At 65.5% G+C, this 15,014-nt stretch overlaps 1 protein-coding gene across 5 annotated transcripts in view; it reads right to left on the reverse strand.

The window, feature by feature from the left end:
* Window positions 1-12,877, reverse strand: part of LOC142824341 (cell adhesion molecule CEACAM6-like) — a 70,221-nt gene extending 57,344 nt beyond the window's left edge. For 4 of the 5 annotated variants that reach the window (XM_075916227.1, XM_075916226.1, XM_075916225.1 and 1 more), the window contains exons 1-3: window positions 12,730-12,877; window positions 11,960-12,334; window positions 690-965 (exon numbers count right to left, since the gene is read on the reverse strand). In XM_075916227.1, coding sequence (XP_075772342.1) covers window positions 690-965; window positions 11,960-12,334; window positions 12,730-12,784 — 706 coding nt within the window. In that variant the 5' untranslated portion in view covers window positions 12,785-12,877. The remainder of the gene's footprint in view (window positions 1-689; window positions 966-11,959; window positions 12,335-12,729) is intronic. The other variant, XM_075916228.1, reaches the window with a different exon arrangement.
* Between the last annotated feature and the right edge of the window lie 2,137 nt (window positions 12,878-15,014).

The raw sequence follows: 15,014 nt of genomic DNA on the forward strand, positions 1-15,014 counted from the left end.
ACCCCCGCCAGGGACCCGATGACGATCCCAGCGATGGCCCCGGCAGAGAGACCCGAATCGGCACTCGGGGGAGGGGAATCTGGGGAGAGACGGGAGAGGGGTGTTACAGCCACAGTCCCCCCCCACCCTCCACCCCACAGCACCCCCTAGCGCCCATTGGAGGAGCCCTGCCTGCCAGAGAAGAGCGCCCCCTGCTGAGCCCCAGGTACCTGCAGCCCAGGGCCCCCTAGCGCTGCGCTGCCCCATAGCATCTGCAGAGTCCAGCTCCCTCCCAGGGACTCACCCGGCCCTGGCACCCGCACGGCGACCGACGCCCAGGCAGTGAGGTTGGTGCCCGAGTTGTGAGCCTGGCACTCGTACGTGCCCTGCTGAGCGCTGGTCGTGAGGGTCAAGGTGAAGCTGCTGCCGGTCTGGCCAGTGTCGGTGCCGTTGAGAGCCCAGCGATAGTTCGGGGCTGGGACGGAGTCGGCGACACACGTGAGGGTCAGAGGGGACCCCAGGGGCAGGAGGATGGGGCCTGGTGGGTCTATCCTGGCGGAGTCTGGCCCATCTACACAGAGAGAGACGGAGCAGGAGACGGTGGCACCAGAGAGGGGTCTCTGGTGACCAAAGCCACACGCCCCACCCCAGAAGCAGCTGTATCTTGGTGGCCGGATAGGGCCAGCAGGGCCGGGGATGCGGCTACTCACAGGTCACTGTCACGGGGCTGGGCTCGCTGCGGTTGGAGCTGACGGCGTTCCCGACCTCGCACTGGTAGGCGCCGGCGTCGCCCCGGGTGACGTTTAGCACCGTCAGGGTGTGGTTGTCGGGGGACAGCACCAGCCGCCGGCTGGGCCCAAGGGGCTCCCCGTCCTGGAGCCAGAGCCGGGTGTCGGCGCTGGGGGAGCTGTTACACGTGAGGGAGAAGGTCCCGTTCTCAGGCACCAGGGTCTGGTTGGGCGTCACCGTGGGCCTGGGCAGCATTTCTGTGCGAGGAGCAGAGAGAGCGTCAGTGGGGGGAGCAGATGGATCCAGCCAGTGCAGCTCTGTAGTGACTCTGTGCGTGTGTGCCTCAGTTTCCCCAGGCACGGCACACTGTCTGGACGAGGAGGGGGCAACTGAGCATGACTCCCTGGGTGCAGCCTCTCAGCCTGAGGCGAGGGGACAGCAGGTAACACCCTGGGCTGGGCGGGGCACAAAGGGGAGGCTGGTGACTGTGGGCTGGGGACTGAGCCTGGGGGCGGGTGAGTCTGGGCTGGTCTGAGGACCAGGGAGGGGGCGGAGCAGGAGGGGGCCAGGCCCCAGACCCCAGGCCCTGCTCCCCCAGAGCAATAGCACGGACTGTGCCCAGCTCCCGGCTCCGAACCAATAAACCTTCCGTTCATTGGGCTGAGCGACCGTCTGGGGGGGCGGTGACTCCCCAGGCCTGGGGCAGAGGCCACACACCGGGCCGGCTCTGTGCTGGGGGCAGGTTCAATGTAGAAGCCGCTGCCTTATAGCAACGTGCTGCCTGTCGCGTTTTCCCTCGGGTCGGAGGGCGAGGAAACGCCCCAGAGGACACGGCTCCCGGCAGCGCCCAGTCCTACGGGAGCCGCTCCCGGCAGCGCCCAGCACAGAACGGCTCCGCGGCGATGTGCGACGGGCGGCAGTTTCTGGGCGGCGGGGGGGGGGGAACTGCCCCTCTCAGACGCGCTGCTGGCCCTGGCACGGTCCTAGCGGGGGCATCACGCGGCAGGGGACGGAACGGCCACTGGAAACACTGAGCTCAGAGCCAGCAGCCTCCCCTCGGCCCAGGGGTCGGGTCGGGGTCGGGCCTCCCCCCAGGGTCCCGCCGAGGGGGCTCAGCCCGGGGGCAGCCCAGTCACGTCCTGCGTCCTGCCTGCCACACTGAGCGATGCCGTTTGCACCGTTGCCTCCTTTTTACACTCGCACCCCCCCCCCCCCGTGTGTTCTCACGCCCTGGCGCTCCACAGGCACTCTCCACGCAGAGGGGAGGGGCGAGGGGGCCTGGCGAGCCGGGCAAGGGCTGGGGTGACCCCCACTCCGGTGCCACCCCTCTGCTGCCCTGCTCTGCCTCGTCCCCCCCACTGGCAGGCTGGGGTCACCCCCACTCCTGTGCCACCCCTCTGCTGCCCTGCCCTGCCTCGTCCCCCCCACTGGCAGGCTGGGGTCACCCCCACTCCTGTGCCACCCCTCTCCTGCCCTGCCCTGCGTCGTCCCCCCCACTGGCAGGCTGGGGTCACCCCCACTCCTGTGCCACCCCTCTGCTGCCCTGCCCTGCCTCGTCCCCCCCACTGGCAGGCTGGGGTCACCCCCACTCCTGTTCTACCCCTCTCCTGCCCTGCCCTGCCTCGTCCCCCCCCACTGGCAGGCTGGGGTCACCCCCACTCCTGTTCCACCCCTCTGCTGCCCTGCTCTGCCTCGTCCCCCCCACTGGCAGGCTGGGGTCACCCCCACTCCTGTGCCACCCCTCTGCTGCCCTGCTCTGCCTCGTCCCCCCCACTGGCAGGCTGGGGTCACCCCCACTCCTGTGCCACCCCTCTGCTGCCCTGTCCTGCCCTGCCTCGTCCCCCCCACTGGCAGGCTGGGGTCACCCCCACTCCTGTGCCACCCCTCTCCTGCCCTGCCCTGCCTCGTCCCCCCCACTGGCAGGCTGGGGTCACCCCCACTCCTGTGCCACCCCTCTGCTGCCCTGCCCTGCCTCATCCCCCCCACTGGCAGGCTGGGGTCACCCCCACTCCTGTGCCACCCCTCTGCTGCCCTGCCCTGCCTCATCCCCCCCACTGGCAGGCTGGGGTCACCCCCACTCCTGTTCCACCCCTCTCCTGCCCTGCCCTGCCTCATCCCCCCCACTGGCAGGCTGGGGTCACCCCCACTCCTGTTCCACCCCTCTCCTGCCCTGCCCTGCCTCATCCCCCCCACTGGCAGGCTGGGGTCACCCCCACTCCTGTTCCCCCCCCTCCTGCCCTGCCCTGCCTCATCCCCCCCCACTGGCAGGCTGGGGTCACCCCCACTCCTGTTCCACCCCCTCCTGCCCCGCCCTGCCTCATCCCCCCCACTGGCAGGCTGGGGTCACCCCCACTCCTGTTCCACCCCCTCCTGCCCTGCCCTGCCTCATCCCCCCCCACTGGCAGGCTGGGGTCACCCCCACTCCTGTGCCACCCCTCTCCTGCCCTGCCCTGCCTCGTCCCCTCCACTGGCAGGCTGGGGTCACCCCCACTCCTGTGCCACCCCTCTGCTGCCCTGCCCTGCCTCGTCCCCCCCACTGGCAGGCTGGGGTCACCCCCACTCCTGTTCCACCCCCCTCCTGCCCTGCCCTGCCTCATCCCCCCCACTGGCAGGCTGGGGTCACCCCCACTCCTGTTCCACCCCTCTCCTGCCCTGCCCCGTCCCCCCCACTGGCAGGCTGGGGTCACCCCCACTCCTGTTCCACCCCTCTCCTGCCCTGCCCTGCCCCGTCCCCCCCATTGGCAGGCTGGGGTCACCCCCACTCCTGTGCCACCCCCCTCCTGCCCTGCCCTGCCTCATCCCCCCCACTGGCAGGCTGGGGTCACCCCCACTCCTGTTCCACCCCTCTCCTGCCATGCCCCGTCCCCCCCACTGGCAGGCTGGGGTCACCCCCACTCCTGTTCCACCCCTCTCCTGCCCTGCCCTGCCCCATCCCCCCCATTGGCAGGCTGGGGTCACCCCCACTCCTGTTCCACCCCCCTCCTGCCCTGCCTCATCCCCCCCACTGGCAGGCTGGGGTCACCCCCACTCCTGTTCCACCCCCCTCCTGCCCTGCCCTGCCTCGTCCCCCCCACTGGCAGGCTGGGGTCACCCCCACTCCTGTTCCACCCCCCTCCTGCCCTGCCCTGCCTCATCCCCCCCACTGGCAGGCTGGGGTCACCCCCACTCCTGTTCCACCCCTCTTCTGCCCTGCCCCGTCCCCCCCACTGGCAGGCTGGGGTCACCCCCACTCCTGTTCCACCCCTCTTCTGCCCTGCCCTGCCCTGCCTCGTCCCCCCCACTGGCAGGCTGGGGTCACCCCCACTCCTGTTCCACCCCTCTCCTGCCCTGCCCTGCCTTGTCCCCCCCACTGGCAGGCTGGGGGGAAGCGCAGCGAAGCGCCCCCCCTCTCATTGGTCCCCTGGCTGGGTCACTCTGCTTGTGCCCACACATTGGGGGTGTTACCGCATGCGCCTCCCCGCCCCCGGTCTCAAAGCCAATGGCTGAAGCAGGGATGAAGCTATTGATGAAAATGTCCCCAGAGCTGAGCCCTGCGGGACACACGCGCTGCGCCCTTCCCGCCCCACGGCCAGCGCCGGGGCTGTGTCTAGACGTCAGCGCGCGAGTGACGACGCGGATCGGTCCAAGGGGAAGCCTTTTGACCGCTCCCTTACGCCTCATGACCCGCGTCCTGGCCCGCGGCACAGCCCGGCGCCCATTTCTATTGGAATGAAGCTGGGGATGGTGAAATCCCCGCTCCATTGACCATGTCGGGGAGCCTGTTTAACATGCCCTGACCCCCGACCCTGGGCACTACGGCCCGGCAGCTCGGCACCACCTCACTGGGTTACGTTAGTGTCACGAGCTTCACTGAGCCAAGACAGCCCCTGCCAGCCCCTCCCCGCGCACAAGGCATGAACCGTGGCAGCTCTCCGGGGGTGCTCGCGACGGCTCATTTCTGTGTCTGTGGGCTCTCCGGGGGATGCTCGCGACGGCTCATTTCTGTGTCTGTGGGCTCTCCGGGGGATGCTCGCGACGGCTCATTTCTGTGTCTGTGGGCTCTCCGGGGGATGCTCGCGACGGCTCATTTCTGTGTCTGTGGGCTCTCCGGGGGTGCTCGCGACGGCTCATTTCTGTGTCTGTGGGCTCTCCGGGGGTGCTCGCGACGGCTCATTTCTGTGTCTGTGGGCTCTCCGGGGGGTGCTCGCGACGGCTCATTTCTGTGTCTGTGGGCTCTCCGGGGACCCAAAGGAACGGCCTGATCTCCCGTTGTCTAGCCCGGCCGGGCAATGGCCCGTTTCCAGTGCCCGGGAACCTCCGCCCCCCCCGAGGCTTCCCAACGAGAACGGCTGCCGGCTCAGAGACCTGGGCCATCTCCCCGCGCCGTCCGGGCGCATCTCGCCAGCCCACGGTCGCTGGGGGGCGTCTCATTCACCCCCGCAACTCGTGTGCTTTACCTAGGTCTGCCCTTACCCCCCGTGCATTTTCACGCCCACTCACTAGTGTAACTGTCCGGTCGCACGAGCGGGCTGTTGAAAGCAAACCCAAGATTTCATTGAGCATTTCAGCCACTTCCATGTTTTCCGTTGTTCCACCCTCCCTGAACGGGCCCCTGCACTTCGGTCTGTTATATAGCAGGGCTGCTCCGCGTGGGACCCGGGGGCCGGGGCTACTCACAGCTCATGCCGAGGGCTGCAGCTTAAGTGTGGTTGCGTGTACATGCAAATATCCATGCAAATATATGCAAATAGCCTAAGCAGCCGGCACTTCCCCCAAGGCCCTGGCACGCCCGGCCCCTCCTCTCTGGGCTAGAAACCCCCCCACCAGGTGTCTGGGAGTTGAACCCCTCCCGTTACCAAGGCAACAGAAGGTGTTGTGATTTGCTGACTTGTGCTGGTGAGTTGTACACGGCCGTGTGACGTACCCGCCTCTCTCTGCGGAGAGCCGGCATCAGCTGCTGCCCCTTTGAAACTCAGAGGCGGCGTTTCAAAGGGGCAGCCGCACAGCTGATCCCCGGCTCCGCTGGGTGGTGGCTGCCCCTGGAAGTACCCTTTTCCCCCTTTGCAGACTCTGTCTGATGGAGGCAGCGGGGAGGGGATCCACTAGTCGACTGGTCCTTGACATCCTCAGACCCCCTGTCCATGCAATACCCAGGCTGTGCTCTACCCACACGTGGCTAGCGAGGGGAGGCCTGACCAAGGGAGCAGCCTTGAGAAGCCAGAGGCAGAGCGACCAGGGGAGCGAGGGGGACGGGGGCTGCAGACAGGGAAGTTCAAGAGGCAGTTTGACGGGGGAGGCCTACGATGGTCAGGAAGCCCCGCAGCTTGCTCAGGAGGGACAGGCGGGGAAACAGGCTGGAGGTGTTGCCCTCTAGATGAAGGTGCGCACTGGGGCGGAGGCGGAGTGGACGTAGGAGACGGGCGTGTTGAGAGTCCCTGGGTTGGGCTAAGGGCTGAGAACCAGGGCGGCGCTGTCACACGAGGGGCCCACTCCAGCCCACCGCCCCCGGCAGAAGAGGGGGGTGAGGCTGGTTCCAAACAACCCCCAAAAACACCCAGTGCGCAGGATTGGGTGCTGACGGGGGACTGCAGCTCCCCAGATGTCACAGAATCAGACACCAGAGCTGGCAGGGACCTGGCCAGGCACCGAGTCCAGTCCCCGGCCCCGCGGCAGGACCCAGCACGGAGCGCGCCTGGCTGCCCTGCAGCAGGGGCGGGGGCGGGAAGCCGGTGCACGCTGGGAGCTCCTGACAGCAGCCCCCCGACGCTGGGTGCAATGCGGGCGCTGCAGTACCAGCCCTACACCGCAGAGCACGCAGCGCAGGGTCCAGCGCCCGGAGCTCGGGGTCCCCCGGCCGCAGCAGGACAAGCAGGGGCAGGAGGGAGGAGGGAGCCCGGAGCATCCCAGCCTGAGGGCCGGGGGGCCCCATCCCCGCCTTACAGGGACCTCAGCATTCAACTGGGCAGCCCCAGCGCCTGGCTCCCAGCGGGGACGCTCCCCGGAATCGGCCTGGGTGTGGGCCGGCGAGGGGTCACTGGCATCGGGAGCAGGGATTTCCCAGCAGGCCGTGCGACCCGGGTTTCTGTGTCCCAGAGTTCAGTGCGGTTCTGGGGTCGGACTTGCCCTGCACACGGATGGAGGGATGCGCACGCGGGGAGGGGAGTGCGGGGGGGGCTCCTGGGGGCGTCGTTCCCCTTCTCTGCTGGTCGCTTTGGTTGAAGCAGAGACAGTTGGAGAGGGGCGGGGGGAGGTTTTCCTGAGTCTGCAGGGCTGGATATTACGCCCTCAGGAAGGCAGGGCTGGAACGACACACACAAGGTAGCAAGTGCTCTCAGAGAGCAGGGGCAGGTGACCGTTTTGCGGGGCCCCGGGCAGCATAATTCCGTGGGGCCCCTTTGCCACGGCGCATGCGCGGGGCTTTTTGAAGCGCGGGGCCCGGGGCGGCTCCCCGCTCGCCCTGCCCTATATCCGCCCCTGTCAGAGTCACAGAAAGGAATTGCTATGGTAGAACCACAGAGCCATAGAGCTGGAAGAGACCTCAGGAGGCATCAAGTCCAGCCCCCTGCTCTAGGCAGGACCAATCCCGACTAAATCAACCCGGCCAGGGCTGTGTCAAGCCGAGACTTAAACACCTCTAGGGATGGAGACTCCCCCCTCCCTAGGGAACCTGTTCCAGCGCTTCACCATCCTCCTAGGGAAAGAGTTTTTCCTAATCTCCAACCTAGACCTCCCCCCCTGCAACCTGAGCCCATTGCTCCTTGTTCTGCCATCTGTCACCACTGAGAACAGCCTCTCGCCAGCCTCTCTGGAACCCCCCTGCAGGGAGCTGCAGGCTGCTCTCAACTCCCCCCTCACTCTTCGCTTCTGCAGACTGAACAGACCGAAATCCCTGCGTCTCTCTCGTAGGCCATAAGTGTTTCTGAGCAGTAACGGGTGAAACAAAACCAAAGGGGACAGTGCCAGGCGCTGCGCAGAATAATTACAAGTCACAGCAATAGCATTTGCAAGGAGCAAAACTACAATGAGAGTGGGATAGAGGGACGGGAGGGCAACTCAGTGATTCGCAGGCAGCAGACAACACAAATGTGTGAACTGTGAGGAGATTCCTGTCCTGCCTTAGCCCCTTTTAAAATGTACTAAGCAAGACTTCTCCCTAGCAAGGCAGTGTCTCCAGCGTAGTGCCCGTGGGTGCCATGGCGCCCACCGGGGCATTTATGTGCATCCCCAGAGTGATTGGTGCGGCCCTGCCCCAGGCGTGTGGTGCATGTGTGGCTCTGCTCCTGGGCACGCAGTGTGTGAGCGGCCCTGCCCAGGCGTGCGGAGCATGTGTGGCTCTGCTCCTGGGCGCGCAGTGTGTGAGCAGCCCTGCCCTAGGCGTGCGGAGCATGTGTGGCTCTGCTCCTGGGCACGCAGTGTGTGAGCAGCCCTGCCCTAGGCGTGCGGAGCATGTGTGGCTCTGCTCCTGGGCACGCAGTGTGTGAGCAGCCCTGCCCTAGGCGTGCGGAGCATGTGTGGCTCTGCTCCTGGGCACGCAGTGTGTGAGCAGCCCTGCCCTAGGCGTGCGGAGCATGTGTGGCTCTGCTCCTGGGCGCGCAGTGTGTGAGCAGCCCTGCCCTAGGCGTGCGGAGCATGTGTGGCTCTACTCCTGGGCACGCAGTGTGTGAGCGGCCCTGCCCTAGGCGTGCGGAGCATGTGTGGCTCTACTCCTGGGCGCGCAGTGTGTGAGCGGCCCTGCCCAGGCGTGCGGAGCATGCGTGGCTCTGCTCCTCGGCACGCAGTGTGTGAGCGGCCCTGCACAGGCGTGCGGTGCATGTGTGGCTCTGCTCCTGGGCACGCAGTGTGTGAGCGGCCCTGCCCAGGCGTGCGGAGCATGTGTGGCTCTGCTCCTGGGCACGCAGTGTCTGAGTGGCCCTGCCCAGGTGTGCGGAGCATGTGTGGCTCTGCTCCTGGGCGCGCAGTGTGTGAGCGGCCCTGCCCTAGGCGTGCGGAGCATGTGTGGCTCTGCTCCTGGGCACGCAGTGTCTGAGTGGCCCTGCCCAGGTGTGCGGAGCATGTGTGGCTCTGCTCCTGGGCGCGCAGTGTGTGAGCGGCCCTGCCCAGGCGTGCGGAGCATGCGTGGCTCTGCTCCTCGGCACGCAGTGTGTGAGCGGCCCTGCACAGGCGTGCGGTGCATGTGTGGCTCTGCTCCTGGGCACGCAGTGTGTGAGCGGCCCTGCCCAGGCGTGCGGAGCATGTGTGGCTCTGCTCCTGGGCACGGAGTGTCTGAGTGGCCCTGCCCAGGTGTGCGGAGCATGTGTGGCTCTGCTCCTGGGCGCGCAGTGTGTGAGCGGCCCTGACCCCGGCGTGCAGAGCATGTGTGGCTCTGCTCCTGGGCACGCAGTGTCTGAGTGGCCCTGCCCAGGTGTGTGGAGCATGTGTGGCTCTGCTCCTGGGCACGCAGTGTCTGAGTGGCCCTGCCCAGGTGTGTGGAGCATGTGTGGCTCTACTCCTGGGCGCGCAGTGTGTGAGCGGCCCTGCCCAGGCGTGCGGAGCATGTGTGGCTCTACTCCTGGGCACGCAGTGTGTGAGCGGCCCTGCCCCAGGCGTGCGGAGCATGTGTGGCTCTACTCCTGGGCGCGCAGTGTGTGAGCGGCCCTGCCCAGGCGTGCGGAGCATGTGTGGCTCTGCTCCTGGGCGCGCAGTGTGTGAGCGGCCCTGCCCCAGGCGTGCGGTGCATGTGTGGCTCTACTCCTGGGCGCTCAGTGTGTGAGCGGCCCTGCCCAGGCGTGCGGAGCATGTGTGGCTCTACTCCTGGGCGCTCAGTGTGTGAGCGGCCCTGCCCAGGCGTGCGGAGCATGTGTGGCTCTACTCCTGGGCGCTCAGTGTGTGAGCGGCCCTGCCCAGGCGTGCGGAGCATGTGTGGCTCTGCTCCTCGGCACGCAGTGTGTGAGCGGCCCTGCCCAGGCGTGCGGAGCATGTGTGGCTCTACTCCTGGGCGCGCAGTGTGTAAGCGGCCCTGCCCAGGCGTGCGGAGCATGTGTGGCTCTACTCCTGGGCGCGCAGTGTGTGAGCGGCCCTGCACAGGCGTGCGGTGCATGTGTGGCTCTGCTCCTGGGCACGCAGTGTGTGAGCGGCCCTGCCCAGGCGTGCGGAGCATGTGTGGCTCTGCTCCTGGGCACGCAGTGTCTGAGCGGCCCTGCCCAGGCGTGCGGAGCATGCGTGGCTCTGCTCCTCGGCACGCAGTGTGTGAGCGGCCCTGCACAGGCGTGCGGTGCATGTGTGGCTCTGCTCCTGGGCACGCAGTGTGTGAGCGGCCCTGCCCAGGCGTGCGGAGCATGTGTGGCTCTGCTCCTGGGCACGCAGTGTCTGAGTGGCCCTGCCCAGGTGTGCGGAGCATGTGTGGCTCTGCTCCTGGGCGCGCAGTGTGTGAGCGGCCCTGACCCCGGCGTGCAGAGCATGTGTGGCTCTGCTCCTGGGCACGCAGTGTCTGAGTGGCCCTGCCCAGGTGTGTGGAGCATGTGTGGCTCTGCTCCTGGGCACGCAGTGTCTGAGTGGCCCTGCCCAGGTGTGTGGAGCATGTGTGGCTCTACTCCTGGGCGCGCAGTGTGTGAGCGGCCCTGCCCAGGCGTGCGGAGCATGTGTGGCTCTACTCCTGGGCACGCAGTGTGTGAGCGGCCCTGCCCCAGGCGTGCGGAGCATGTGTGGCTCTACTCCTGGGCGCGCAGTGTGTGAGCGGCCCTGCCCAGGCGTGCGGAGCATGTGTGGCTCTGCTCCTGGGCGCGCAGTGTGTGAGCGGCCCTGCCCCAGGCGTGCGGTGCATGTGTGGCTCTACTCCTGGGCGCTCAGTGTGTGAGCGGCCCTGCCCAGGCGTGCGGAGCATGTGTGGCTCTACTCCTGGGCGCTCAGTGTGTGAGCGGCCCTGCCCAGGCGTGCGGAGCATGTGTGGCTCTACTCCTGGGCGCTCAGTGTGTGAGCGGCCCTGCCCAGGCGTGCGGAGCATGTGTGGCTCTGCTCCTCGGCACGCAGTGTGTGAGCGGCCCTGCCCAGGCGTGCGGAGCATGTGTGGCTCTACTCCTGGGCGCGCAGTGTGTGAGCGGCCCTGCCCAGGCGTGCGGAGCATGTGTGGCTCTACTCCTGGGCGCGCAGTGTGTGAGCGGCCCTGCACAGGCGTGCGGTGCATGTGTGGCTCTGCTCCTGGGCACGCAGTGTGTGAGCGGCCCTGCCCAGGCGTGCGGAGCATGTGTGGCTCTGCTCCTGGGCACGCAGTGTCTGAGCGGCCCTGCCCAGGTGTGCGGAGCATGTGTGGCTCTACTCCTGGGCGCGCAGTGTGTGAGCGGCCCTGCCCAGGCGTGCGGAGCATGTGTGGCTCTACTCCTGGGCGCTCAGTGTGTGAGCGGCCCTGCCCAGGCGTGCGGAGCATGTGTGGCTCTGCTCCTGGGCACGCAGTGTGTGAGCGGCCCTGCCCCAGGCGTGCGGAGCATGTGTGGCTCTGCTCCTGGGCGCGCAGTGTGTGAGCGGCCCTGCCCCAGGCGTGCGGAGCATGTGTGGCTCTGCTCCTGGGCACGCAGTGTGTGAGCGGCCCTGCCCCAGGCGTGCGGAGCATGTGTGGCTCTACTCCTGGGCACGCAGTGTGTGAGCGGCCCTGCCCAGGCGTGCGGAGCATGTGTGGCTCTGCTCCTGGGCGCGCAGTGTGTGAGCGGCCCTGCCCAGGCGTGCGGTGCATGTGTGGCTCTGCTCCTGGGCGCGCAGTGTGTGAGCGGCCCTGCCCCTGGGTGCCTGGCAGCCCCAAAAGGTTGGGGACCACTGTAGTAAGGGAAGGGAGAAGGGCAGAGGCTCTGCGGCCCTACTGAGCATGCTCAGTGCCTCCCCCCGAGTAAAGGATAAAAGAGCAGGTTTAAGCAAATGAAGAAGCCCCCCTGGCCGGGACACTCTGCGATGGTGCCTCGCTCCCAGGGGGTGACTGTCCGTACCCCTCTGCCCTGCCTGTACCGGGGATGGACCTCCCCTTAGCCCCCAGCCCTGAGTTTACCCCGGCCCCGAATCTAAGCCGCTTCCCCACCCCCCCAGTCAGGTTTCACCCCCCTCCTCGGTTTAGCCCCTTTTCTCCGTTTTTAACCCCTTGGAAAAGTAAGGAAGCAGAAAAGTTATAGAGTGGGCAGAGCGAAGGGCAGTGGCTTCAACAGAGACCCTGGGCATGCTCAGTGCTTCCGCGCATGCGCCTTGCCCCATAAGTCTTCTCAAGTAAGAGTCTCAGGTAGGAGCCCGAGGGGGGGGTCCCCGGGGTGTCACTTACCCCAGACGCGCAGAAGCACCGCGGCGAGGACTCTGTTCCCTGGAGCCTCCATCAGCAGCGAGTAGTTCCCGGTGTCACTGAGCGTCACCCCCGCGATGTGCAGGGCGCAGCCCGGCCCCCCTGTCTCCCGCCCCGTGTGCGCCGGGCCGATGTTCGGAGCAGACGGTGCCGACGGGTAGTAATTGAGGATCCGTCCGGCCTCATCAGCGGTCGCTGATCGGTACCAGCTGCAGCTCAGCACGTTCTGCGGAGGATCCCGCGGGGCCAGGCTGACGCCCCCTCCCACCGCGGGGCTCGGCGGGCTGAGGACGATGGTCCCTGGGGGCCGGGTGCTCTGGGCCGGCGCCGGCTGGAGGCAGGAGCCCAGGACGGAGGCTGCGGGGGGAGCCCAGATACTAACGGTGCCCCTCACCCCCGACCTGCCCCCCCGCTTTCCTCTGCCCCCCCTCGGGCAGCCCTTCGTGTCCCCTGCCCCGCCCCTCCCCCGACTGCCCCGTCTCAGCTGCCAGGGCCCCTCGCCAGGAGCCTTTGCTGCAGCGGGCGGGGGCAGGGGGCTCTGGCAGGGCAGCCCCGACTTCCCCTCCCACCTCGACCCGCCCGCTCCCCCGCTGCTTTGAGCAGGAACCAGTGGGGGTGGGGACAGAACCGGCCTGGGGAGGGAATCCTCGGACCCCCCCCCCCCCCGCGCCCTGGGGTCCCCGCAGCTCAGCCCCGCTGCTTCGCCGGACACTGGCTCGTGCCCCGGACACCTGGGTCCCCCCCGCTCTGACCTGCCAGGAGAACCCGGGCCCAAGGGCCGCCCGGCCGGGGGGGGCCTCGCCCCATCGCCCGTCGCTGCCGCGGGACGCGCCGGGTGTCAGACGCCTGGTCCCAGCGGGGCGAAGGGCAGAGCGGGGCGGGGGGGGGGGGGGGAGGAAGCCCCGCCCAGCTCAGCGCAGGCACCGGGTCCGGCCCCTTTCCTGCAACCGCCCTGGCCGGGCAGCGACCCGGACCCGGACCAGGGGCGGCTCCGGCCGCGGCTTAGCCCCCCTGGCGGGGAGGGAGGGGGTGTTCTGCTCAGCGGAGTAGCCCGGGCCGCAGGATCTGCGGGACTCACCGCCGCGGGGCCCTGCCAGGGGTTCATCCCCGGCATTGGCCGTGCGGGTCCTGATGCCCCGGCCGCTCTGTGGGGCGCCTCGCCCGGCCCCTGTGACTGAGCCTGCTCCTGGTCCCCGCCTCCTCCCCTCCTGTCACCCTGTGCCCAGCCCGCGGCTCGGCCCCGGTCCTGGGCTCTGTCTGCCTGGGGCACCCTGTCGCCTGACACCCTGATGCGCTGAACAAAACCCGGGATCTTCCTCAGGGGGAAAGGCAACGGGCGTGTTTACTGAGCAGAGATAGATCAGTGCAAACTTTCCCATTGGGGTATGATCCAGCACTCGCACACACACTGAACAAACTCCGGCACTAATGTGGAGAAATCCCTGTGAGATTAGATTTGTGTGAAGATCTTGGCCTTTGCGATCTCTGTGGTCAGAGAATCTCTGGGACATTTCTCCGAGAACCTCGGATTGAGAGATCTAGAGCTTGGAAGAGAAACTGTCCTTTGAGCTCCCCCCTTTCCTGGGTTGCCTGTTGAAGTGAATGAGGTGTGAATGGGGGATGGAAGGGGAGCCCCTCCAGCAGCAGTCCCAAGGGTGGAGAAGGGCTGGGAGCCAGACCCAAGACAATCCCCGGGCAGTGAGCTCGTTAAGGAGACTGGACAGACAGAGGCCTTGGGAGTCCAGCAGCAAGTGCTGCCCTTGGAAGGACTCTCTCTGGAGCAGCATGAGGAAAGGCCAGGTGATGGCTAATCGGCTGCAGGAGAGGGAGAAATTGGAGGCGTCTTGCAGAGGGACCCGGGTTTTGTCTTGTCACCATCGGAGCATCGATCCGGATCGGCAGAAACCCGGCTCCACCCCTCCCCCATCTAACTCACCTGGCCAGTGCAGTGAGGGGGGGGCAACTTTTGGTAACAAGATGGAGTGAGTGTGTGTGAGAGCGTGCATGAGTGTGATTTTGGCTTTCTTTTGACTGTATAAATCAAGGGGTTTGAACCTTGTATGGTACTCACATTTTCTGGGTGCATTTAGCAGAGCATCTTTGCTAATAAACAGAGTGGTCTGACAAATCTGTAAGTCCTGTCTGACTTTGACAGCAGGAAAGGTTTAATAAGCATTATGCATTTTGAGCATATTTACAGACACCAGTATCTCAAAAGAGTAGAGGACAAGGAATTTGAATCTTGCTAATTGGAAAAAGTGGTAAAGATTCATTTAAAAGAAAAACTATGCATAAAGCACAAGGTTTATCTATTGATAAAATACAAACAAACTTGAATGAATAAACATAAAGGACAAGGTTAAATTACTAAATAAAAAGGATAGATATGTGAAAACATTGGGTAAAAAAAAATCAGTGTTAATTGGAATGTTTAAATCAACTTTAAGCCTGTAAAGCCAGCTGAATGCACCTGGATGTTCCATACAATTGGAAGTTTAAGGCCATTGTAACCCCATCCCTGACTGTGAGGGGCAGTACACTGCCAGTATTTCTCCCTCTGACAATTATGCTATTGTTAGCAGGGAGTTTATGGGATCAATACAGGAGGCATTGTATATGATGTAACCACATTTTACACATAAGGGTTGGTCACTCACTTGGACTTCCATCTTATTGCAAAATATTGTTTATTAAAAGTGTTGTTGGATAAAGAGAATATTTGTTGAATTACAACCACAAGCTCAAAATGCTTCTCAGTATATCGCCGTTAATTAGTTATATAAACTGTGACCCACTCAAGAATTGTTCTTGAGGAGTCAAAAGGGGGACAATGTGGAGAAATCCCTGAGGGTATGTCTACACTACCCTCCTAGTTCGAACTAGGAGGGTAATGTAGGCATACCGCACTTGCTAATGAAGCCCGGGATTTGAATTTCCCGGGCTTCATTAGCATAAGCGGGGAGCCGCCATTTTTAAATCCCCGCTGCTTCGAACCCCGTATAGCGCGGCTACACGGGGCTCGAACTAGGTAGTTCGG

This window comes from Pelodiscus sinensis, unplaced genomic scaffold (assembly GCF_049634645.1).
Source record: "Pelodiscus sinensis isolate JC-2024 unplaced genomic scaffold, ASM4963464v1 ctg126, whole genome shotgun sequence".
Classification (NCBI taxonomy): Eukaryota; Metazoa; Chordata; order Testudines; family Trionychidae; genus Pelodiscus; species Pelodiscus sinensis.